Genomic DNA, 26396 nt, shown 5'->3' on the forward strand with positions numbered 1-26396 from the left:
TCCCGGCATTGTTTATTTTTGCTCAGCTGCAACTGAGTTGCCCCACGCACAGAACATGTCACGTGACGTTACTGATCGCCCGAAAGAAAAAAATATTGCAATTTGAAAACCAATATTATCAATTAAACAAATTCAAGTACACGGATATTTTGAAAAACAAATTTCCATGACTTTTCCAAAACATTCTGAGTTTATTCATTTCCCAAAACTTTTCCAGGCCTGGAAATTGCCATTTTAAAATTCCATGACTTTTCCAGGTTTTTCATGACCCTACGAACCCTGATAGAATACCAAGAGGAGAAACTCAGTAGAATGTTCCATTGACCAGTAGCAGCCATGTGCTTATAACCAACATCACTTGAGCTACATTTATATTCTTCTTGATACTTCATAATAACTTAATTAAAGAGGGTAAGGTAGACAACAAATGTTAAGATCACATTACTAAAATGTTTTTATTTATTGTCTTACTTCTTTACTTGAATAGCTATATGAGTTATTAAAACTCATTCAATAAAACAAAGGAGATTTGAGTCTGTGATAGTGAACATAAATAATCAATAATAGTGTACATGTGACAGTACATCATGTAAACAGTTGGTGATGTCCGTTGCTGGAGGTTCTGTGACTAAAAAAAAACCATTCCAGAAAATCTCTGTTGTAGCTGTGCTTGTGTGTCTCGGTCAAACGCTCTCGCTGCTGTCATCAGAAGTTTTTCTGTGTTCATTGGCTCCTCCGGGCACAGAGACATTTGATGAAGGATTTCCTTCTTCAGCTCTTGCAGAAAGTGCGTCTTCAACTCATTCAGCTCCTTAGCAAGATCCTTTAAAACATCTGAAGATGCCTGAGCTTCTGCAAAGACATGACACATGAGATGTACTTCGGACATCAGCTGACATCTGACATTGTGATGTTCGTACCACAAGCTGATGTCATAGCCTTAGAAATGAGTCGCCTGCACATCTGATCAGCTCGGTGGAGAAAGTTGGTTGCACAAATCTGTCTGTCCGCCTCCTAAATCACAGATACAGATGAAGAGAGCTCCTCATGATCACATTCAATTTAACTTTAAATGAAGAGTTTGGATCCAAAATGAGATAACTCCATTATTATTTAAATGTTTTATTATGTTATCATGTTTTTACTGTGTTAGTTTGTTGTATATTTACTTGTTATTATGGCTAAAATCAAAAGAAATCAACTGCAGTTTGAGTGATATTAAATGGAATACACAATAAAAGAAAAAAAATGAAATGTTTATGTCATTTTGGAACCAAACTATTCATTTATAAAGCGTTTTTATAACGTGGCAATGTTTCAAAGCAGCTTTACAGGAAAGGAACACTTAACCAGGAAGAATACAGCACAGTACATGGTCTTACTGATCATTATAAGAACAATGTTCATGTCATTGACAGAACCCTGCTGGTGGGAAAGACAGCACTGCATTAGACACAAGAAAGCAAAACTCTTAAGTGCCAAAGTCCACTAGCTACCTAACTAAACTTTTAATGTGGTGCTGTCTTCTATTTAGTCATTTGGTTAATAAATAAACTCATTTTTGGTGGATCCTAAACAACTTTCCAAAATCAGCTCAAACCATCCCTGTTCAGCATTTATTTGACTAACCAATAACTGTCTGTCTGTCTGTCTGTCTGTCTGTAAAAGAAAAAATCTTGTTGTTGATTCTGTCCTTTGCTTACTGCAGCTTTAATCCTCTAGTATCATGGCCTTGTTAACTAACGCTACTGTTCAGCGTGTTGACTAAATAATTATATGCTCTCATACTAGTAAGTGGCTTTGGATGAAAGCATGAATAAATGTTTATTTATTTTCATGGGAAGTCAAGTTTAAAATTATTGTAAAAACCGAATGACTTCATCTGAATGGTTATTAATGATAATGATAAAGCCCCGTGAGTGTTCTTTTGTCTTGATGATGGTTGAGCTGAGACACTGAAGACACTAGGGCCTGGTTTCAAAGACCAGATTTAAGACTAGTCTCAGACTAAAATGAATGTGTGACCTGTCTTCACTGAATATAACTTGGCCAGAAATATCTTCAAATATATCAGAGCCATTGTTTTGTCTGGAGATGCACACCAGTGATGTATTCTTCTAGGGTAGTTTAATTAAAACAACATAAAATTCTTAATTCAGCTAATGCACAGTCCTGACTTGAGATAAGCCGTGTCTGTGAAACTGTCCTTGATGTTTTTCTTTAGTCAGAGACCTTCTGCTGGCAATGGTCCTGGACGGGCCTCAAAGGGTTTTCCATGGCAGACCGCAACAAATCCATCAGCTTCTGCCTTCAGGTGAAAGAGAGAAATCAAGCATGAAGCGTCCGACTCTAACATCTCAGTAGTGAAGCAGTTGTGTGTTTGACCTACACGTCTTCATCTGTAATGCTCTTTGTGCTGTCCACCGTCAGGCTCTGCTGCTCCCAAGAGTTTCTGCTCTCGTTCGGAGGTTCCATTCGCTCGGACATCTGCAGCATCACTTCATCAGGGACACGCAGAGGTCTGCACTGGTTCCTCCGGAGACAAATGTCAAGCGGACACCGAACCCACACCTGACAGAAGCCCATGGAGTCTGTCCTCGTGTGAAAAACATTGAACACATGTCAGAAACATTGATGTGAAAGTTTGAGGAAGTCAGAACCTGAGGAGCACCTACACGTTCTGGCGAGCTGGAAGATCTGGTGTCTCATGCTCTGATAATAGAAGTTATCGTCCAGCAGCACGAGGAGAGGCTGTGTGTTTGTGTGACAGCGGCTCCGCTGCAGCTGCATCCACCACCTGTCATTAACAGTGTGTGTGTGTGTGACATCAGAGTGTGTGACATCAGTGTGTGTGACATCAGTGTGTGTGTGTGTCTGATGCAGGAATCTCTCCAGACAGGTCAGGACCGTCTTCCTCTGCTGCTTCCACTCGTCCTGAAAGAGAAACACATGATGATGATGTGCTCACACTACACAACAGGAGATGATGTCACAGTCCAAGGCTGGTGTCATAATAAATCACATATAATGATGACGTGACAGTCATTCTTCTTTCACAATAACAGCCATTAGGTTTGTGTTATTTTCTTCCCTAGAGCCGAGATGCGAACTGACGAAACATTCAGAGCAGTGTTTGAAATTCATTCTCAAGACATGTAAAGGCTTTCGTGAACATCAAATCAATGTAAAGAAACTTCACTACACATTCGCACACTTTATGTATGTTAATGAGGAGAACGGGTCACCTCACGCCAGTCGCGCGCCGGTATCAACTCGTCATACGTCACCAGCAGCGTCTCCCACCCGCGGCTCCGCGCTTGACCCCGCAGCACCTCGGCGAGGCGGGATTTTCCCGCAGCCGGTAAACCGCACAGGACACAGAGACACGTGCGAGACATTCCGTAGCGAAAGAGACACGCGGAGACTAAAGAAGATTTCCACTCGTTATTTTACACGCGCGATCAAAGACTCGTCACGCAGAGGCTCGTCCTAGATCAAGATCAAGATAAAACGACGTGGTGTTTGAATGAAGTCACTCTGATCGCTTTATAATCGCTTCTGTGTGACCACTGCCCTTAAATATGTGGACGATAAATACCGATCGGATTTTGCCCTAAACTGACAAGCGGCGCTGGCTTGCTCACGTCACGTGGTATTGTGACGCATTCTCCATGTTGTCTGCGCATGTCTAGCGCGTGAAGAAAACAGGAAGTTATCCCAAACAATACTTGCACATGGTGTTTGCACCCTGTGAATATTAAAAAGTGCACGTTTGGTTGATATAGAAAACGAACAGATCAGTATTATAGAAACAATGTAATAATTCCAGTATCACTCACTGAAGAGTTCATCAGAGTCAATTGTAATGTCAGACTGTGAGCAGCTCAGCAAACGTTAGAAGTCTGATCTCTCACAGTCCGATCAGTGCGACTCGAGGTAGAATCCTTCACAATAGTCGGAATTAAGAGCGTCGCATGATTGATATGAAACAGGAGTGCAGGTGTAGACAAACCGAGGCAGACATCAGATTCATCAGATTCACGCTCCGAGCACCACACACAGACTCCAATGAGAAGCTCCAGAGGCAAAAGAGCGCAGAAGTGTCTGGATCACTGGCTGTCAAAGAAACCCAACGTGACCCACAAAGACCCAGAACCCAAACCTCGAAAGACCGAGGAGAGTCCAGAAAGCCCCGATGTCTTCACAACACAAAGCGCACCGTCCACATCACAGCTGACTCGAGAGGCTTCTGTTCTGAGATCAGATCATGATGTTCCGCTAAAGACGCACAGAATCACACACTTCTTCAGCAGAACTTCACTGAAAGTCAACTATAGACAGTGAGTATAACACGTCATGCTTTGCTTGGAGGAATTAAAGCTGCTGAAAACCCTTCAGTGACTTAGATTTGAAAACAACTTTCATGTGTTTACATTATAATTATTTATTGTAGATTACAGCCATTTAACATTGTGCTCTATTACATTGACATTTAGGCATTTGGCAGACGCTTTGACTTACATTGCTTTATCCTATACATTTTACATAGGTGTTTCGAACCCACAACCTTGCGATGTAAACGCAATGCTCTTACCACTGAGCTACAGGAAAGCTACATTTAGAAAAATGTGAAAGATCGAAGAGACAACATGCAGATTACACGCACTGAACACACATAGGATACACAGAACGAGTAAACATATGTTCTAAGTAAACAGAAATGTTTGTATTACTGAAGGTCTAGACTCAAGAGGATCTGAGATCAGACTGCTGCTGTGATTCAGAAAGTGAAAGTCAAGTATTCTGTTTCATTAAGACATGTGTGTGTGTGTGTGTGATTATAATGTGGCTCTTTCTTCTGGCCGTCGCTGGGTCTCTTGTGATCGTTGGCTTTGGTCTTCTGCGTGTCGCTGTGGTTTGTATTGCTGTCATCAATCTGGCTTTACAATGTAGTTCTACACTTACACTAACATCAGTGTATAGCAGAAGTGTACTTGTGTAGAACTGAAGGGTCCTGATGGCCAGATCGATTGCTCTTGTACTGTTTAGAATCTAACAGAACTGTGGAGAATGATGATGATGATGATGATGTGCTCATGGGTCAGAGGTCTCTGGAGATCTCATGTGTGAGTTATGATGTTGTCTGTGGTGTCTGAAAGAGAGTTACACATTAGGCGTAAGACTAGTCCTGGACTAAAGTTAATGTTAGGGCTGTCCTATATCAAATACATCAGAGCCATATTGTTGTGCCACAATACACACAAGGAATGTTTGTTGGCATGCTTGTAAAAACTTAAATGTCCTAATTTAACTTGACTTAAAGGGACAGTTCACACAAAAGTAAAAATGTTGTCATCCTTTCCTCTTAAGTTGTTCTAAATGTGTATAAATGTCTTTGTTCTGATGAACACAGAGAGATATTTGGAAGAATGCTTCTAACCAGACAGATCTTGGCCACCATTGACTAGTAGGAAAGCATGCTTTATACACTTCTATGTTCTGTTATATTTTATAAAAATTTAGAAAAGCAAACAGTTCTGGGGCACTTCTTGTACTGTAGTGGTCAATGGTGGCCAAGAACTGGTTGGTTACAAGCATTCCTCCAAATATCTTTCTCTGTGATCAAAGACATTAACTCAGCGTAGCAGGAACTCACAGGAGGAGTTCAGAATTTTAACTTTTGGTTGAACTGTCCCTTTAAGATAATCCCTGTACAGGAAACCGTCCCTAAATGTCTGTTCGACCAGACAGATATCAATGCAATTCAAATGGATTTTGTGACCGCTTCAGTTTGTGAACAGCAGTCGTGTCGGAGGACAGATGATCTGATCTGATGATCTGAGTGCTTTAGTCTGAGTGAAGTTAGCAAAACGATTAAAATCACTCACAGGACCTTTAAAGCCACTCTGGTTGTGTTTAATGTGCTCCTCCTGTGTAATGATGATGTCATTACAGGACAACAGCTCCAGTATTGACTGGGAGGAGCGTCAGCAGTGACGTCACATGGCTGGGTGTTCCTCTCCATGAGCTGCAGAGGGCGCCAGCGTGCAGCGGTCCTTTACCCCGCCTGAGACCCACAAACACACACACAGTGATGATTCGGGTGAGTTTACTCACACACACATACAAACAAACAAAAGCATCATGTCTCTCATGTGGACTTTATATCACTGTGTGAAGGTGTTTCTCAAATATTTCTGTTTATTTTTCAGACTGACCTGTTGCATCCTGGGAAGGTTCCAGTGCCGTATCCCTCTCCAGAGAAAGTGTTAGACTGCTGGGATACTGAACATGTGAAGATGCCCTGCTCCAATCACAACCTGTTCCCCGGACACAACTCGGTCAGACACACACACACACACACAGATGATGTTGATGAAGGTGAAGTCTTAAGTGTTGTTGTTTTAATGACTTGTCTAAGGTTCAGTATGTTTTCAGACTCTTGAGAGCCGGTGGGTTTTGATAAATCAAGCCTTGAGGAGATCATTCAGCTCATGTGAGGATTTAAAGGTGAAATTGTGTGTTGTTTGTGTATGAAATATCTCTTTGTGTGTTTAATAGTTGTAGTTTTAAACCTCACATTTCAGAAGGTCCTCAGTTAGAATTAAATAAAGTCATGCAGGTTTTGGTTTAATCCGCTTAGATAAAGAAGTAAAATCAAGTGTTTTATTTGGGTAACTCGTGTGTTGTACTGCCTTATTTTGTCCACTTGATAGCAGCAAAACGTCAGCATTAAGAATTGTTAACCCATGACAAACACGTTGACATCTGGTTATTATTTTGTGCTGTTTAGGATGCCATATTGAAATATAACGCAGCTCAAGCGAAGTGTTGGGACTTTACAGCGCTGGACTTATACTGCAGGGTAAACACACCAGCACTCAATCGTGAAACACTGAATCACATGACCACACCGCCTCTCACCCTCACCACCCATCAATCACTACACAAGAACATTTCTCTATTGATCTGAGGTTATTTATGACACCAGTTGTCATAAAACACTTTGTTTTCCTTTGAATTGTTACAACCCATCAATCAATACTGGTAATGAATCAACACAGAGATCAATACATTAAAGAGCCAGATTCAGATCTCTGTGAATTTTTTTATGTTTGTCGTGTTTAACACGGAGATAGAGTTGAGATGTGAGAAATGTGAATGTATTGTTTATTACACAACGTTTAATGTGTGTTTCCGCTGTGAAACCTGTGATGTGTTCTCCACTGTTTGAGAAATGATGAAAAGAGACGGTGATGTGATTTAAGAAAGATGCTTGTGTTCCAGCCAGAAGATGTTTATATTGTTTGGTTGAGAGTAACAGGTTTTGTGTTTGTTTGTGTGATGATGTCAGAATTTGTGGAGGTCATTAGCAGTGAAGTTTCTATAGAAAACCTTTTAGTTTACTAAATAGAAGTTACTGCATGTTTTTATAAAACAATGAAGTTTTCTTTTCTCTTGTGTGTTTATTTCAAAAGATCCTGAAAATGTTGTTTGTATTAATTGAATAAACGCTGTCAGTGGGTCACTGAAATATCACAGTTGTTGTTAAAGAAGGTGATGGACAGTGAAGCGTCTCACTGCTTCTAATCCTCTGAACGTGTCTCTTTGCGTCCGTGCTTTGATTGACAGCTCTGTGTCAGGTGTGAGGGAGAGGCCGTGCTCTTGATGGACGCGCTGGGTTGTTTTAGTCTTTTTGAATGTTTCGTGTTTACATTTATGCATTTGGCAGACGCTTTTATCCAAAGCCACTTACATTGCATTATATTTATTATTGGACTATGTGCAATCCCCTGGGATCCAACCCGTGACCTTGGCATTGCTAGTGTTATACTCTAACCACTGAGTCACAGGATAGCTCAGTTGTATTTTATTCTTTATTCACTTTATTCACATGTTGAGATGTATTCAGACACATTCACATCTCAGCTGGCCGATGTCTTGCTCTCGTTCACTCCGGCTCTCATGATGTCACCGCGTGCCTGTGCTTTATGACTCTCCTTGGATCTCTGAGGGGTCGTTGATACAAAAGTGTCGCAGGCTCGTCCTCATCTTCATTTGCTCCGGGAAGTGTTTTAATCAGATGAAGTCCTTGATGAAATTGCTCTTTCCATTGATCATTCTGACACACGGCAGCGTCTGTGATGGTGAATACGAGCGGAGAAAGCGTCCTACAGACTTCGACCAGGTGCGCGTGTCATAAATGGCAGATTGTTTTTGAAGCGAGATGGACTGTGGGGTTTTATGGGATGTTCGTGGTGACTTTAGACAGCTTTCATCAACGTCTGCATGTCTCCTCCTCATTAGTGTCAAAATCCAGTGTTTGTGAAGTTGTGTTTTGACTAAATGAATCTCAGCCGGGCGTGTGCTGCCTGTTAAGTCAATAAAGATAAATGCAGACGGGTGAGGTCGAGAACAAGAACAACACACACACATACCCTATATATATCTGGATCAGTTCACTGTGTCTAATATATTCATTGACTTAATGTCCCGAGGTCTCCGAAAACTATACTGCACTACTAAAGAAGCCTACTCTTTATCCTGCACTGTTAGAAAACTACAGACCGGTATCCCTACTCCCCTTCGCTGCTAAAACTCTAGAACGTGTTGTATGTAACCAGCACTCATCCTTCCTCACCCAGAACAACCACCTGGACAGCAACCAGTCTGGGTTCAAGAGCGGTCATTCCACTGAGACTGCGCTGCTCTCTGTTATTGAAGCCCTGAGACTGGAAAGAGCTTCCTCTAACTCATCTGTTCTCATCCTACTGGATCTATCTGCCGCCTTTGACACTGTTAACCATCACATCCTCCTGTCCACTCTCAAGGCTATGGGGGTCTCCGGAATGGTGCTACAATGGTTCAGGTCTTACCTCTCGGGTAGTTCATTTAGAGTATCTTGGAGGGGTGAGGTGTCGGAGTCCCAACATCTCGACACAGGTGTGCCTCAGGGCTCAGTGCTTGGTCCCTTGCTATTCTCTGTATACATGACATCCCTTGGCTCTGTCATTAGGAAACATGGCTTTTCCTATCACTGCTATGCGGATGATACACAACTCTACCTGTCTTTTCGCCCAGACGATCCGACTGTTTCTGCACGCATCTCAGCCTGTCTAGCCGATATCTCGCTCTGGATGAATGGCCATCACCTGCTGCAATGCGCTACTGGGTGGACTTCCAGCTTGCACAACCAAACCTCTACAGATGATCCAGAATGCTGCGGCAAGAGTTATCTTTAATGAACCGAAGAGAGCACATGTCACTCCTCTACTCATTAAGCTACATTGGCTCCCTATAGTTGCTCGCATCAAATTCAAGACTCTGCTCCTGGCCTATAAGACCACCACTGGTTCAGCACCACCTTATCTTCACTCCCTAATGCAGACATATGTACCTGCCAGATCCCTACGCTCTGCAAACGAACGGCGTCTTGTGGTGACATCCCATAAAGGTAAAAAATCTCTCTCGCGCACCTTCTCCGGATCTGTTCCACCTATGTGGAATGATCTACCTGCTGCTACAAGATCTGCAGATTTCTTTAGCCATCTTTAAGAAACACCTGAAAACACATCTCTTCCGCCAACATCTTACTGATCTGTTCTTACTCTATTTTCTTCTCTACTCTTTTCTTCTCTACTCTAAAAAAAAAAAAAAAAACTTTTGTTGTACTTATGCTGTCCCAATTGCTTCCATAACCTACCCCACTTGTAAGTCGCTTTGGATAAAAGCGTCTGCTAAATGACTAAATGTAAATGTAAATGATACTGTAGACCATTATTTGCAATAATCTCATGTGTTCTATCTCATATGTCTGATATACGTTATATCTATTTCTGATGTGCCATACACTAATAGAAAGTGTGCTTTCACACATCTGATAAAGGGACACTTCACCAAAAAATACAAATTCAGTCATCATTTCCTCACCTTCCAGTTGTTCCAAATGTGTATTAATGTCTTTGTTCAGATGAACAGAGAAAGATATTTGGAAGAATGCTTATTATAACCAGACAGATCATGCCCCTCCAATGACTCCCATAGTAGGAAAAAAAGACTTTATCATTTTGTTTGTTCTGTTGAACGCAAAGGAAGATATTTTGAAGAATGTTGGAGAACATTTTTTGGGCATTTTTGACTACCAATGGAGGACAAATCTGTCTGGTTATAAACATTCTTCCGAATATCTTTCTCTGTGTTCAACCGAACAAAGACACTTATACACATTTGGAACAACTCAAAGGAAATGATGACACAATTAGTATTTTGCTGTAAAATGTAATTTTAACTTTACTTCAATATAGCAAGAAGTCTGTTTCCAATGTGAGTCTGCACGTGTGTATGTGTGTCTGTACATGTGTGTGTGTGTGTGTGTGTGTAGGGTCTACAGGGGGATGGATGTGAGCAGATGTTTGGAGATCTGATTCCAGCGATGGTTCAGTTAGCGTTAAGAGTGGACCTTCTTTGCACACAGGTAGCAGAAGCACACAGGAAATACACACCTGTCAGTCACACCACTTCCTGTTTGAGTTGTATAACACTACACACCCAACATTAAGAACTCAAGACATGTTTGCAATGTTAATTGAGGATCTTTAAGACGTTATACTACATATGTCAAATAAAAACCCTAAGAGACAGTGAAGAGCTTCTGGAGCGGAGAGACTCGACATCTGGAACAGTGTTTTCAGTCACTACTGATGTCATGGTGGTTTTTGTTTGATTTCTTTTAAATGTAATTTTAAATATTTAAAAAAAGTTTCAAGTCACTATATTAAGACATCTTATACTCTCTTAACATCACCATGAATACAGCGTCAGATTCACTTTGAAATGTGAAATCAACATCCTCTGTGATAGATTGTTTCTTTTTATATGTATCATTTGATATGATTTGATTTTCATTATATTTAGCTGTTGTTTAAGATAAGATGGCATTGTTTCATCTGTGTTCTGTGCTTCTCTCTCTGTGTTTGTGTGTGGGTTAGGCCATCAGTCTTCTGCGCTGTCAGCAGTGTTCTTCAGTGACGTTGTCTCAGGAGCAGGTGTCGTGTCTGTTGGCTAATGCGTTCTTCTGCACGTTTCCCAGACGCAGCTCTCGCAGGACAGGGTTTAGTAACTATCCTGACATCAACTTCAACAGGTGTCACAAACATCTCATCGCATCACACACAACAACTTGAACACATGACACAACACATCTCAGTGAAGAGCTGTGGACCGCTGCTACAGGAGAACTTTCTGTTTCAGTTTTTTGACACTACACAAATGTTTTAGCAAAACCCAACCAACAGAACATTTAGAATGTTAAACCCAAATGTTAAGCGAATATCTTTAGGATGTAATTATATATGTGTATGATTGAAAGAACTGAAGTGTTAACATCCTGTGAATGACTAATCAATTACAGCAAAAGTAAGAAAGTGTAGAGAGATGAGGTCATAACGTCTCATCCAATCATTCTCCTGCTCAGTTCATACTGAATGTCTTTTATGAGCATGTGTTCTCAGGGACCGAACCTATGACATTTGCCTTGCTAGCCTAGCGCTGTGCACTGCTAAGTGAGCTACAGGAACCATTTTCAACCATCTCTAGTCTGTTGATTGTAAGATGAGTCAAGTACACACATCTGATGACTGTTGATTGTGTTGTGAAATATTTATAACAGTGTTAGTCTGTTTGGTTTCATCTGTTGTGTTTTTGTAGGTTATTTGAGGGCTCTTCACAAAAGAAACAAGAGAAACTCAAAACTCTTCTGTGGTACTTTAGACGAATCACACAACAGAGTGAGTAACACGCTTGCTTACACACGTACGCACGCACGCACACACACACACACACACACACACACACACACACACACACACACACACACACTCACATAGACGTCATATGTACAGTGACACACACACACACACACACATGTTTGCACAGCTATCTTTATGAGGACATACATTGACGCAATGCAATCTGTAGCCCCTACCCTAACCATCAGAAGTGAGTACCTGACCCTAAACCTGACCAAAACCTGATTATAACCTAACCCTAAAACCAGGTCTTAACCCTCAAACAGCCCTTCAAAGGGGTCTCAGAAAGTGAGGACCGGACAGAATGTCCTCACTTTACTCTCTTAGTTCTTACTCTGCTGGTCAAAAACTCAAACTGGTCCTCATAAAGATAGATGTGCAAGTACACACATACCGTCACATGCACACTCTCACACCCTCACACACACATACAGACCGTCACAAACATACACACACAGGTCCATTGATGTACTGACTCAGTTTGTGTTGATTTCAAGGGCCCACTGGTGTTGTGACATACACAAGACGTTGTCTGCAAAGTTTCCCATCGTGGTGGAGGTGAGAGTGATGTTCACACACTAAACACTGATTTATTACCCACAGTTCCTCTGAACACCCTTTATTTCACTCCATAGTTCAGAACAAACATTCACAAAACTTCACATCACCTCTGAAGGAACCATAGAGGAACACGGACACGGCTTACTGCAGGTGTGTGCGTGTTTGTGTGTGAGAGAGAGAGAGTTCTGTATTATTGTGTGTGTTTGTGTGTGTGTGCGTGTGTGTGTTTGTTGTGAGAGAGAGAGTTCTGAATTATTGTGTGTGTGTGTGTGTGCAGGTGGACTTTGCTAACAGGTTTGTTGGGGGAGGAGTGACGGGTTCTGGTCTGGTTCAGGAAGAAATCCGTTTTCTGATCAATCCAGAGCTCATTGCAGCTCGACTCTTCACTGAGGCCCTCGATGACAATGAGTGTCTGATCATTACAGGTCAATCAAACACACAGACACACACACACACACACACACACACAGTAATCACACTCACTCTCTCTCTCTCTCTCTCTCTCTCTCCCACTCTCACTCTCTCCCTCTCTGTCTGTCTCTCTCTCTCACACTCACTCTCTCTGTCTCTCTCTCTCACACTCTCACTCTCTCCCTCTCTGTCTGTCTGTCTGTCTGTCTCTCTCTCTCTCTCACTCTCTCTCACTCTCTCTCTCTCTCTCTCTCTCTCTCTCTCTCTCTCTCTCCCTCTCTCTCCCTCTCTCACCCTCTCTCACACTCACTCTCTCTGTCTCTCTCTCTCACACTCTCTCACTCTCTTTCTCTGTCTGTCTCTCTCTCCTCTCTCTGTCTCTCTCTCTCTCTCTCTCTCTCTCACACTCTCTCTTGCTCTCTTTCTCTGTCTGTCTCTCTCTCTCTCTCTCTCTCTCTCTCTCTCTCTCTCTCTCTGTCTCTCTCTCCTCTCTCTGTCTCTCTCTCTCTCTCTCCCTCTCTCTCAAACTCTCTCTTGCTCTCTTTCTCTGTCTGTCTCTCTCTCTCTCTCTCTCTCTCTCTCTCTCTCTCTCTCTCTCTCTCTCTCTCTCTCTCTCTCTCTCTCTCTCTCTCTCTCTCTCTCTCTCTCTCTGATTGCTGTCTGTCACTGCTGAATTTGGCCTGAAGTGAACAGATGAGGAGTCACAGTATGAAGCTCCTGCTGGGGTCCTCATCAACCCCCTACAAAACACACACACATGCATACACACACACTCACATCCTCATGTGTCTGTATTCGTCCCTGTTTTTCATCTTTATCAGCTGACAGATTCTAACATTCTAGTGTATTGTGGTTTTTCACTTTAATTTTCCCAACGGCCCAAATATGAGTTTTGACATTCTTGAATATTTTGGTTAATAGTGATTTGGTTTTGTTTTGAAGTGCTGGTCTGGAGTTTTCATATCTCAGCTGGTGGGTTAGAGATGTGTCCAGAATTACAAGGTCTTTTTTCTTCAGAATTCAACGTGCAGAGATTCAGCGAGGTGATGTACTGTCTGACTCTTTCTTGAAAACCGTCATTTGATTTCAGATTGACTGTCAGTCAACACTAGATCACCTGCATGCAGAAGACATTTACATTTATTCATTTGGCAGACGCTTTTATCCAAAGCCCCTTACTAGTATGAGAGCATATAAACATTTAGTCAACACGCTGAACAGTAGCGTTAGTTAACAAGGCCATGATACTAGAGGATTAAAGCTGCAGTAGGCAAAGGACAGAATCAACAACAAGATTTTTTTTGACAGACAGATTGTTATTGGTTAGTCAAATTAATGCTGAAAAGGGATGTTTTGAGCTGATATTTAAAAGTTGTAATGGATGCTGCAGTTCAGGTGGAGGCTGGTAGTTCATTCCACAGAGGAACACAATGAGGAAAGGTTTTTACAAGTGGTTTGGTGCCTCGCTGTGATGGAACAACCAGGCGTCGTGAGCAGTGAGTTAAGGTAAATGGTAGAATTTGCCGTTATGGTTCTGAAGGCCGGTGTCAGAGATTTAAAATTGATGCGGAACCTAGACGTAAAGCTGCATTCTGGATCATTTGAAGGGGCTTGACTGCATTGGTTGGACAGCTTGGCCAGTAGAGAATTGCAGTACTCCAGTCTTGATATGACCAGAGCTTGGACATGCAGCTGAGAGGCATGCCCCCACAGTTCGAGTAGTTTCTGCGATGTTGTAGGTGAATGTCAGCTGGTCGTCGAACACCACCTCCAGGTCCTTCGCTGACTTGGTTGGTTTTATATTTGAGGATCCGAGCTGAATGGGAGGGCCGGTATAACCAGGAGTCTTGGAGAGGTTGAGTTGTAGGTGATGCTTGTTCATCCAAGAAGAGATGTCCAGAAGACAGGCAGAGATGGTGGGGTCATCTTGTTGAAAAAAGAAATAAAGCTGCGTGTAGTAATGTAGAAAAGAGGAGAGGAGCAAGAACTGATCCCTGAGGAACTCCAGTTGTCAGCTGGTGAGATCTGGATGTCTCTCCTCTCCAGGATACCTTAAAAGATCTACCAGTGAGATAATAGTCAAACCAGTTGAGTGCAGTTCCAGAGATGCCCAGTTTGGAGAGAGTGGACAGCAGGATCTGGTGGTTCACAGTGTCAAAAGCAGCAGAGAGATCAAGCGGAATAAGGAGAGAGGACAAGGATATAGCCCTTGCCTGTTGTAGGTTTTCGACGTTAGAGCGGTCTCTGTAGAATGTCCATTCTTGAATCTGGATTGCTGACTGTCCAGAAGGTCGTGGTGTGAGAGATAGACAGAGAGTTCGTTACACACTACCCTTTCAGGGGTCTTGGAAAGGAAAGGCAGGAGTGAGATCGGTCTGTAGCCATTGACCACTGAGGGGTCGAGTGTTGGTTTATTGAGTAAAGCTGTTAGCAGGGCTTGTTTAAATGAGGTGGGGACAGTGCCAGTGGTGATGGAGGTGTTTATGATTTGTACGAGTTGAGGCAGTAGAGATGTTGAGATGGCCTGTAGGAGGCGGGGAGGGATCGAGTCGAGGGGACAGGTAGTAGGCTGGGTGGAAAGGAGAATTTTGGAGACATCAGTCTGGGACAGGGGAGATAAAGAAGAGAGTTGAGGATAGCAAGGGGTAAGAGAGAGATCAGGGATGCGTTGAGCAGAGAATTGCCTGCCAGCGAGGTATTGGCGGGAGGTGGAGAAGGACAGAGGTTGAGAGAGGAGAAGGTTGAGAAAAGTTGACGCGGGTTAGTTGCAGTTTGGATTTTGTTTTGAAAGTATAACCCTAACTGAAATGAGGAGTTGCTGCAAGGAAAGTCAGAGGAGTGGATTTCCAGGAGTTGGACACAAGCAGAGTGTGGTCAGGAAGATGTGAGGCGGGGCCTCACGGGGGAGATTGGGATCATAAAAGGACGAGCAACGGGACTGTTGACGAGAGAGGACCGGGCCCGAACATGTTTGTATTTGTATTTTTGTTGTATTCACCGGCCGTCGACCGTGAGGGGCAGCTGGCTGTCTTTTTACTTTTTTTATTATTTAATTAAATGTGTAAATGTTTGCCGGTTCCCGTCTCCTTCCTTTTAATGAGCTTGTTACACAGAGCTGTTCCCCTCCTCGGCCAGAAGGGTTAGATGACTGGCAGTTCCTGAGCCCTAAAGCCAGACAAGCAGTTGACTGTCTGTAAGTGTGTCCACGGTGGACAGTCTGAATGCACTGGAAACACATCTTTGTAGCAAAACAATATATTAGACAGTAGGAAAGAGAAATGAAATGAAAGCTTAGTGTGGCGTGCCCTACCGGTGTCGCTGCTCGGTGGAGTCGCAGGTCTTTACCTCGTCGGACCTCTCTCTCTCTCTTAGTTTACACTAATATCACACATGTGTGTCTGTCGCTGTCTTGTGTAGGAGCAGATGTTTTTGTCATTGTGACTTTCTTATCGTCTGTGGGATCATGATTCGTCTTGTGACAGTGTTGTTCTCTTAGGACAGAGAGGTGGAGCATGAAGGTGACTCAGAGCAGCAAAATCTCTCTCGGCTGTAATGGGTCTGCTTGTAGTTGGCTTAATTGAATTGTGTTTGATGGCGGAGCGTCTGCCCGCTCTCAGTGCGGCATCAGTGTAGATTGGGAGATGTTGCGGCACGGGAACTCGCAGATATCAATCTACAGTCGGGAAACCCAGCGCTCGTCCTCTATTCTTTGATTCAGCATCACATTAAACATGAATGATGTCACGTCAACATTACTGAGACTTACAGTAGCAGAATTTTCAAATCAGGGGACAGGACTGTAAACATCTCCTTCACATGAAAGATGATGATGTACATAAGTACACAAAGAAAACCTGTCGCCATCCATTCAAGTGTTTCATTTGATTTCATGAAATAAAGAACAGAAGTGAAGAAGAGTGAGTCTCATCCCGACAGGAGTTTAGGGTTTGATCGCTCACGGCTTCACTGACTGGATAAACTCTGTGTTTGTGGGGTTTTGAGACAATGGCTTGACATTAAAGTGTGTGATGATGAGATTCTCTAGACAATGAAGCTCATTTAACAGCACAGATGAGATGCAGCGCTGACCTTTCATCCTGTCACATCATCCAGCATCATTTACTGATCAACAGGCTTGAGTTATAAACACGTTTGAGTGAGGCAGAGAGAGCCTTCGTTCTTCTGAAGGTCACGTGAGGAGGAATTCTTGGTTCCCAGCAGGAATGTCTTTATCTTTGAATGCTTTTATCTGTGGAGGCGCTGCGGGTGGATGGCGAGCGTCCTGCCGTCAGGATCTTCTTATTCAACAACAGAAGATGTCTCACAGATGATGTTCATGATGGGATTGATGTGGCAGAGTATCTTGCCAGGGATTGCACATACTCACAAACAACACAAAAATGTTTAGTGTCATGTGTCATGTAATGCAAGAGGGATCAAATGTATGGAAGCTGTGCAGAGTCTGTAAACATGACATTCATGTTCTGTGTTCTTGAACAGTTCTCTCAGTGTTCACTTAACACTCACGTGTTTCCCCACAGGAACAGAGCAGTTCAGCAGATACTCTGGATACTCGGATACCTACAGATGGGATGGTAACCATGACGACCAGACACCAAGGTGACATCGCCTTTGAGATCCATTGAACTGCCTCAAAAAATGCAGTAAAATTGACAATAAAGTTATTGAAGCAGTCGGTCAAACTGTTTTACTGTTGTGTGTGTGTGTTTGTGCGTGTCTGTGTGTGTGTGTGTGTGTGTGCAGGGATGAGTGGCAGCGCAGATACACTGAGATTGTTGCCATAGATGCTCTGCATTACAGAAACTTCCTAGAACAGTTTCATCCAGACAACATGAAGCGAGAACTTAACAAGGTCATTCACATGACACACCTGCACATCCCATCACACAAACTGGATCTGATCATCTCAATCACTTTATATTTGAGTTTGAAACACACATCCATCTTGTGTCGACTCCATTAATCTGTGTGTGTTTGTGTGTTTCTCTCTCAGGCGTTCTGTGGTTTTGCTCGTTCTGAGATGAACACAAAGCATTTTTCAGGTGTGGCGACGGGTAACTGGGGCTGTGGAGCGTTTGGTGGAGACACACGTTTAAAAGGTTTGACCTTTAACCTCATCCACCACATCTCCAAACCTCGTGATGTAACAGCAGCTAAATCTGATTTTGACACTGAAATTTGGTTAAATATTTACATTAAATTTCAAATTTGAGCTGTTTGATAAATATTGCTGAATGTGTCCATCTATCACTCAGGGCTCTAGACTGCGACTATATGTTCGCATTTTGTGACTATTTTTCCTGCTAGTGCAACAAGTTTTTCTTTATAGTCGCATTGGTGCGACTGTCAATCTGATCAATATATAATGTTTGTGTACATGTTTGTGTTTGTGTTTGTGTACAAATGTAATGCGCAGAAATGTTATATTGCGCAACCGTGGCATTCAGTCACTCATTTCCGTCTCCCCTCCTCCACTCATCTGTCCATGCCCCGCACTTAAAGACCTAATTTGCGGATAAGAGACGAAGGACGGAAGGAGCAGACGAGTGAAGCGCCTAATCGCGCAACTGAAATAAATATGCAGAATACAAGAATTTCCCCGGCTAAGGTACAAAACGGCAAACATAACGGAATGTGTTGCGAGTATTGTATACATGTGAAGCTTTTGCTGGAAACATGTTTTTAAACTTTAAGCACTGAACTATTGTATAAAGCTCTCTAACAATACTGCAAAGCATACAAAATGTTATACACCACGTTAAATACTATTTATTGATAGAAGCCAAACGTGTATCAATGCAGCTTTCATGAAGATTAATCAGTAAACGCCTTCAGGTCTCGCGGGTTGTTTGAGATGCGTGCGCCCAGAGAGCCAGAACACAAAATACTAAAGGAAACTCTTTCATGCCTTCTTACTCTGAAACAGACATATAAACACAAAATAACGTCAAAAGTCCCATATTAACAAGAAACCTTGTAAAGGTATATAGTTTCGTGAGTAATCAGTATATTCTGTTTATTGCGCGATCTCTTCAAGGGGCAGCAGCATAATAAAGATCATTGTTTATAATGTTTATCAAACAACAAAGGACGGGCCCAAAACACTCACTGATATTAATGCAATTGTGTTCTCTTTTACGAGTTGTTCACAACAAATTAAGGAATAAAGTAGCTTTAAGAAAGATGTGCTTTAAATATGGAAAAGTCTTGAAAAAGAGTTTTCATGTACAATACAAATAATTAAATCATAAACGATGTTTTGTATTAATTTGTGATTGATTTTTTAATGTATTAAATACATTTTAATTAAGTTTTAGCGAAAATGTGTTCTTACTATTTTTTTTTACTTTGTAACATTCTCTCCAAAACCCCCAGACTAAAGAGGATTCGTAACAGCCCACGACTCAGGTGCTACCAACTGAATAACTTTATAGCACCAGTGCCACCTGTCTCAAGTGTTAGTCTAGAGCCCTGATCACGTGACTGTAGAGAGAAAAGTTAGGATCTGTTATGAAATGTTATTGGCTGACAGAAGAATATTAATGGGAAATAAACCTCCCACATCCACATACATCAAAAATGAACATCAATAAAGAGGTTGGTGTCACACATCTTGTACACAAAGGGAAAGTTCACCTGACACCTGTATGTGTGCGGGCGTGTGTGTGTGTGTGTTCAGCTGTGTTGCAGATGATGGCTGCAGCCGAGGCTCAACGTGATTTGGTTTACTTCACGTTTGGAGATACACAGCTTCTCAGAGACGTCCACAACATACACACTCTCATCAGACGCAAACACATCACTGTTGGTAAGAAACACTTCTTATTCCCTGTGTGTGTGTGTATATGTGTGTGGGGGGGGTAAAGTCAGCAGTTACCTAACCGTCATCATGTACTCTATATATTTCACAATTTCATGTTTGTTTTCTTATCATGTTTCTGTTGCCTCTGTATTGATGTTTTGTATTGATGAAACAAAACATTTAAATTGAACTGAATAACCTCACATTCCCATTCGGATGTGCTTATTTTCTTGTAAAGCCATTATGTGTTATTTGAAAGATTCAAATGAAACATGTCAAACAAAAAACAACTTCCGAAGCTTATTTAGTTAAAGTCAATATGAAACACATCTATTTTGCTTCCATGTTGTGGCACATATCAGTCAAAAGAAAGATGAGGAGAGAAGAAATGTTGATGATGATGTGTGATGTTCCTCCATCAGGGATTGATGGTGATTTGTGCATTCAAATTGTGTTATAAATATCATGTAAAATATGACCAGTAGGTTATAAGACTGTACATCTTTATATTGTAATAATGATAGTGCTGTGTGTTCTTTCTTGTGTGTAACTGTGTGTTTGTGTGTTTCGTGTAGGTTCAGTGTATGGTGTGTTGCAGAAGTACTACGAGTGTGTGTGTTCCACAGCGTCAATAACAAAAGCGCAGGAATCCCTTTACTGCTTCCTCTCTAAAAACCTTTGACCTCCGACCTCCACTGCTGACGTCTCATTCTGGATCTGTAATGTTTTTTAGTTTAGAGTTGATTCTGCTTCTCAATAAACAGATGGAAATATTTCTGTCCAGTGTCTTCTGATTGGTTCAGTGTGTGTGCGTGCGGTCCAATGATTGGCTGAGAGCAGATGAAAGCAGTGAGACCTGCAGGGCTTCATATCGACGGGCCGCTCGCTGGCAGAACTGAGATCTGAACGCAGTCTTTGTAGTGTACGGATTTCAAACGGGCGTCTGCCGTCGGGTGTGTCGTGATAATCTCAAAGCTCATTGCCTTTTTCTCTCTTGTTCTCCCCCTGAATGAGTTTGACCTTTAAACCGGCATCTGCCACCCATCTCATGTCAGACTCCCCATTACCTAAAGTAATAGGCACGATATGTATGATTTAAATATCCAGAAACCACCAGCACAGTGTTGTACTCTATATAGTTTGTTGATTTGTGTATTTATTAGTGGTGGGCATAGATTAATTTTTTTTAATCTAGATTAATCTATATTAAAATGGCTCATTTGAATTCTGCCGAAGGCATTCAGAATATGTGTGCTACCCAAATAATGACTAAAAGTAAGTCTTTGAGAACGGGTTTCTCAAGCCAGGTGGCGCATTAGACCAGGGGCTCATCTCCTGTTTCCAAAATGCATCACAAACTGCTTGAAAAAGCTGTTCTACTATGATAATTGGTGATGAAAATTAAATTATGTTCAACAAGATGAACTTGTGTTTACTTCCGCATTAGCTAAGGGATGCTTTGTGTTTAGGTGGTACTTGAGACTGGAAGAGCTCCTACAGTACATTTACATTTAGTCATTTAGCAGACGCTTTTATCCAAAGCGACTTACAAAGAGTGAGGGAGCAACAAGCGATATGTCATACAGGAGCCATAATACATTAGATCTCAATACAAAGTTACTGGTTTCAACTAAAGCTAGACCACTACCCGTTGAGAGAAAGTGTTTTTTGTAAACCAATTCCGCATTGCACAAGGTGCAAACAACCTTAGTCTTGTCGATGTTTCCATTGGGAAGCTCCTTAAAAATATTTTTTCCCTGAAGCAAACCCGGCGGCTTCAAAGCTGCATACATGTTAGCACGTCATGTTTGATGCGGTAATTTCACAGTAACGTTATGTTGTGTTCAGACCAAACGCGAATGGCGTGTCAAGCGCGGGTGATTTACATGTTTAGTCAATGCAAAGAATGCAAAGACGCGATAGACCTACTTGCGGCGCGAATCGCGCGAATGAGGCCCTGGTCATGAGATGATGAGGCGGCGCGAATGACGCGAATCACGCGAGTTGAAAAATCTCGTTCTCGCCCGGTACAGTGTAATTCAGCTAAATACATACTATGGGATCAGAATCCCGCCATAAGTATTGCGGGCATATTTAAAAATATAATAAGCGTAAATCAAAAAAATTAAACCGTGAATCAGAACTTTAAACATATTTTAAATTATATTAGACAAAATTAATATATAAAGACAAAGTTGTTCAAATCGCAACAAAAATAATATTAAATATTAATAAAATGAGTAAAACAACCAAGGAGAACGTTCTGCGCTTGCATCTTCAAATACTGCAGTACGAGTTTCATGGTAATTAGGGCGGGGTTTTGCGTCACCATTGGTCCACTAGTTCTAGATTGACAGCTCCTCCTCTACCCAATCAGTCGAAGATGGTGTTGACGTCACTTCATACGCGACTCACGGCATATCCCTGTAGGTGGACTATAACCATCATCTGCAAATCCTGGACAAGGTCCACATGTAATTGAACATAATAATATCGTTACTGAGTGTCAGATACACTTCTGTTATGAATATGCTCTGCCAGGTTTACCAAGTAATTTGATGTCCGATTCCACCATATAGTCCGATTAGTTAACATACATGTGTCCCGTTAGCTGGGTTTAGCCAGCGGTGCTATAGTTTACTGTTACTTTATTAAGTTATTTAATATTATTGGCTGTGTATTTAGAAATAAATACTGTAGTGTTGTAAATGTGATGATGTTGCTAGCTCGTGACAATGATAATGCGAATCATAACTCATTTAGACGAGCACATGATGCAGCGTCTTATCTCACAGTAGAGCATTAAATCAGTAATAAGTTGTTACGTGCCTGATGTTAAAAAGGGATGATACCGTAACATTTATGTGAGACAACTGTCACCAGGTGTGGTGCAGATCAAAAAGGACACCGAACAGAGGTATTAGAGTCAAAAGTTTTTACTTTCGTCGCGTTGAGGAAATACACATAATTACATAAACAGATATACATAGGATAAAACAAGAAAAGAGTGCCGCACAAATTAAAGAAAGAAACAAAATAAAACAATCCTTATACTAACCTCTAAACTTGCTAACAAAAGAAATATGGAAATGAAACCGAAGTCTTCAGCGTATACGACGCCCCAAATAAACTAATATAATCTACAAACAAAAATACATGGGTGGCGTCACACTCTCAAACCTAAACTAACAAAGTATAATCTAACATGATGCACTGACCTGCATCCTCCAAGAATTCGATGGAAATGGATTGTCAAACAATATATCTATAAATAGATCAAAATACATACACAACGCATGACTAAGTACGTGAAGAATCAGATCGAATGGTGTCGACCACAAACAGCTGACCGCGTCGGTGCACACGGTACGCTGGCGTGGCGCACACACACACAATCACCTCGCGTCCTTAAATACTGCCGGAACGCAAGACGATTGGCAGGACCTCATGACGTCAGTATGATGATTGGCAATCGAGTCAGCCAATAGAAACCAACCTATAACTGGAGCTGGAAGAGACACAGAAAGACAGGAGAGCGAGAAACAATACCATGTACATAAAACACACACGGAACGTAACACTCCCCCCCTTAAGACAAAACTATACGGATTAAAGAAACGTATAGTTTTAACAATTCTTACTCCAATCTTTTCTAAGCTCTTGACAGAGCATCAGCCATTATGTTTTCTGAACCTTTCTTGTGTTCAATCATCAGATGGTAACCTTGGACAACCAGAGACCAGCGCATCAGCCGCTGATTATGGTTATACATACGAGACAGGAATACTATTGGGTTATGATCGGTAAATACCCTTATTGGCAAACTGCTTGAACTCAGATATACATCAAAATACTGCAATGCCAACAATAAGGCTAACGTTTCCTTCTCAATAGTAGAGTAATTCAACTGACTTTTGTTGAACTTACGTGAGAAGTAACATAACGGGTGATCAATCCCGTAAATGTCTTCCTGAATGAGCACGGCCCCCGCACCAACAAAGCTTGCGTCGATCTCCAGTTTAAAGGCTTTGTCATATGCTGGTGCTGCAAGAACAGGAGCACTACACAATAAAACCTTAACATTCTCGAAAGCATGCTGACATTCATCAGACCACACAAACGCACGCAAAGGGCTGATGAGTGACGTCAATGGACTAACAACGGTAGAGAAGTTCTTACAAAAATTGCGGTAATAACCAGCCATTCCTAGGAATCTACGCAGTTCTTTTCGCGAAGTAGGAACCGGAAACTCTGCAATAGCACTTACTTTAGCCTCTATAGGTCTCACCTGCCCCCGACCCACTTCTCTGCCCAAATACGTGATTGTGGCTTGGCCAAAGTCACATTTGGAAAGGTTTATCGTTAGAGAAGCATTCTCGAGGCGGTTGAACACTTGCTTAAGTGTTGAGACGTGTTCTGACCAATCAGTGGAATAAATTACTAGGTCATCTAAATAAGCGTTACAGTTTGGAACTCCTACAAGTACGAGATTAATAAGTCTTTGAAATGTAGCCGGCGCATTGCGCATACCAAATGCCATTACGCGGTACTGCATAAAGTCGTCTGGAGTTACAAATGCAGAAATATCTGAAGCACGGCTTGTTAAAGGCACTTGCCAGTAGCCTTTTAACAAGTCCAGTTTACTGACAAATCTGGCTGGTCCAAGGGTGTCCACGCAATCCTCCATGCGCGGTAACGGAAAACAGTCGGGAATGGTCAATGCATTTATTTTTCGATAGTCTGTACAGAATCTAGCGGACCCATCACTCTTAGTTACAAGCAAACATGGAGAACTCCACGGACTACAACTCGGCTTTGCCAACCCATTTTCGATCAAATACTCTACCTCACTTTTAATCACAGCACGTTTCAGAGCGTTAACCCGGTAAGCATGCTGTTTCACTGGCACAGCGTTACCGACATCGATGTCATGTTTAAGTACAGTAGTACAAGAAGGAACATCTTGAAAAAGTGAATGAAAAGAACCAACCAACTCTTTAATATCACGTCTCTGAGGATCAGTCAAATGAGATAAGTGAGCATTTAAGTCGGCTAAAACCTCAGAGTTCTTAAACCTAGCACACTGTTGGTACGTGTGTCTAATGATTACTCCGTCATCTTCACTATCCGGAGTAATGTCACAAACCAGTGCAGTAACCGGTACATTAGTGACTTCAGGTTGTTTAACCTCTGCAACATCCTTCAGTGATGGCTCTCGAGCGTGAAACGACTTCAGCATATTTACATGACACACACGAGATTTCTTTCGACGATCAGGAGTACGAATTACATAATCGGTATTACTCAATTTTTTCAACACTTCATATGGTCCCGAAAAACGTGCCGAAAGAGCAGACCCAACAACTGGCAATAGAACAAGTACTTGATCACCTTCTTTAAAATCACGCAGAACCGATTTACGATCAAAGTGGCTCTTCATTGTGAACTGTGCATTCATCAAAGCCTCTTTTGCCGCTGAACACGCCTGGTGTAGTCGTTCGCGGAATTTGCTGACATAATCCAGTACGTTCGTTTTGACACTTGTCTCCACAGATAACATTTCCTCCTTGAGCATCTTAAGTGGACCTCTCACAGAATGACCAAATACCAAATCAGCAGGGGAAAATCCAAGACTATCCTGTACTGCTTCCCTAACAGCAAACAAGACTAAAGGGGTACCCTCATCCCAATCCTTACCCGTGTCCATGCAATATTTACGAAGCATAGCCTTCAAGGTTTGATGGAATCTCTCCAAAGCTCCTTGGCTTTCTGGATGGTATGCACTCGAGATCCTGTGAGAAATTTTCAACGTTTTCAATACTTGGGCGAAAAGATTTGACATAAAGTTCGTACCTCGGTCAGTCTGAATAACAGTGGGCAATCCAAACACTGAGAAAAATTTCACCAGCGCTTTAATTACTACCGCCGCCGTGATTTTCCTCAATGGAATCGCTTCGGGAAAACGCGTCGCTGCGCACATCATTGTCAATAAATATTGGTTACCAGCTTTTGTTTTGGGCAAGGGACCCACACAATCAACAATAACACGCTCGAAAGGTTCCCCCAAAACCGGTATAGGAATCAATGGAGCCTTCGGAATAGTCTGGTTTGGCTTACCCGAAATTTGACATGTCTCACACGTTTTGCAATACTTCGCCACGTCAGTTTTTAATCGAGGCCAGAAGAAATGTTTTAATATTCGATGGTACGTTTTCTTAATACCCAGATGCCCAGATAAATCATGGTCATGAGCCAAAGAGAGTACCGTTTGTCTGTAACATGCGGGAACGACAATCTGGTTTAACACATTCCATTCGGAGTCATTCAAATCGTCAGGACACCATCTACGCATTAAAACTCCCTCCTCGATGCAAAAAGCAGCCTTTCGCGCCTGTGCCACCTCTGTAGAAACAACAGAAGAAATACACTTATGCAAAGTTACATCATCTTGTTGAGCAGCGATAAGGTTTTCACGGGTTACATGCAATTTCAAGTCACTCAAACTTGAAAGAGCGGATTTTCCGTCAAGATGGTCATCAACCATCAACACATCAGTCGCAAACGTAGGGCCCATGAAAGTTGAATGCAAATCATCTGCATCAGCAAATTTGCGCGTTTGGGCACGTGTCACAGCGCATACAGAAAAAACTTCAGGGAACTCTTCGGACAATTCATCGGGTGCAGAAAAACCAGGTTCATCACAAACCTCTAACAACGGCATAACTCTCCCACCAGCTATGTCATTACCCAGAATGAAGTTCACGCCTGGTACAGGTAACTTATCACGCACTCCC

At 42.0% G+C, this 26396-nt stretch overlaps 2 protein-coding genes across 5 annotated transcripts; one reads left to right on the forward strand and one right to left on the reverse strand.

The window, feature by feature from the left end:
- Positions 1–167: 167 nt before the first annotated feature.
- LOC130438663 (L-seryl-tRNA(Sec) kinase) lies at positions 168–4141 on the reverse strand. Of its 4 annotated transcripts, none has more exons than XM_056770702.1 (6): positions 4013–4141; positions 2676–2934; positions 2390–2591; positions 2233–2308; positions 921–1014; positions 168–852 (listed from the first exon to the last, which is right to left on the reverse strand). In XM_056770702.1, the coding sequence occupies exons 1-6, from the start codon at positions 4031–4033 to the stop codon at positions 629–631; spliced, it is 876 nt and encodes a 291-aa protein (XP_056626680.1). In that variant the 5' UTR covers positions 4034–4141; the 3' UTR covers positions 168–628. The 4 variants fall into 4 exon arrangements, with proteins under 4 accessions (XP_056626680.1, XP_056626681.1, XP_056626679.1 ...); XM_056770703.1 differs by lacking the exon at positions 4013–4141 and adding an exon at positions 3840–3978; XM_056770701.1 differs by lacking the exon at positions 4013–4141 and adding an exon at positions 3246–3406 and having other exon boundaries at positions 168–849.
- Positions 4069–20381, forward strand: LOC130438662 (poly(ADP-ribose) glycohydrolase). Its single transcript, XM_056770699.1, has 16 exons — positions 4069–4340; positions 5956–6103; positions 6213–6341; positions 6439–6510; positions 6794–6865; positions 10382–10474; positions 10989–11143; positions 11707–11786; positions 12305–12365; positions 12443–12518; positions 12646–12793; positions 17321–17399; positions 17544–17652; positions 17794–17899; positions 19480–19608; positions 20178–20381. Exons 1-16 carry the CDS (start codon positions 4069–4071, stop codon positions 20282–20284), a joined length of 1836 nt encoding a protein of 611 aa, XP_056626677.1. The 3' UTR covers positions 20285–20381.
- Positions 20382–26396: the final 6015 nt, after the last annotated feature.

This window comes from Triplophysa dalaica, chromosome 17 (genome assembly GCF_015846415.1).
Source record: "Triplophysa dalaica isolate WHDGS20190420 chromosome 17, ASM1584641v1, whole genome shotgun sequence".
Taxonomy (NCBI): Eukaryota; Metazoa; Chordata; class Actinopteri; order Cypriniformes; family Nemacheilidae; genus Triplophysa; species Triplophysa dalaica.

Bases quoted from the DNA above. Each gene is read 5' to 3' on its own strand.
- LOC130438662 (XM_056770699.1), top strand. From the start codon at position 4,069: ATGAGAAGCTCCAGAGGCAAAAGAGCGCAGAAGTGTCTGGATCACTGG. The intron at 6,104-6,212 runs GTGAGTTTACTC...TTTATTTTTCAG, and splicing joins CACACACAGTGATGATTCGG to ACTGACCTGTTGCATCCTGG. The intron at 6,342-6,438 runs GTCAGACACACA...GTATGTTTTCAG, and splicing joins TGTTCCCCGGACACAACTCG to ACTCTTGAGAGCCGGTGGGT.
- LOC130438663 (XM_056770700.1), bottom strand. From the start codon at position 3,398: ATGTCTCGCACGTGTCTCTGTGTCCTGTGCGGTTTACCGGCTGCGGGA. The intron at 2,935-3,245 runs GTGACCCGTTCT...TTTCTCTTTCAG, and splicing joins CGGCGCGCGACTGGCGTGAG to GACGAGTGGAAGCAGCAGAG. The intron at 1,015-2,232 runs GTCTCTGACTAA...TCTGTGATTTAG, and splicing joins AGGACCATTGCCAGCAGAAG to GAGGCGGACAGACAGATTTG.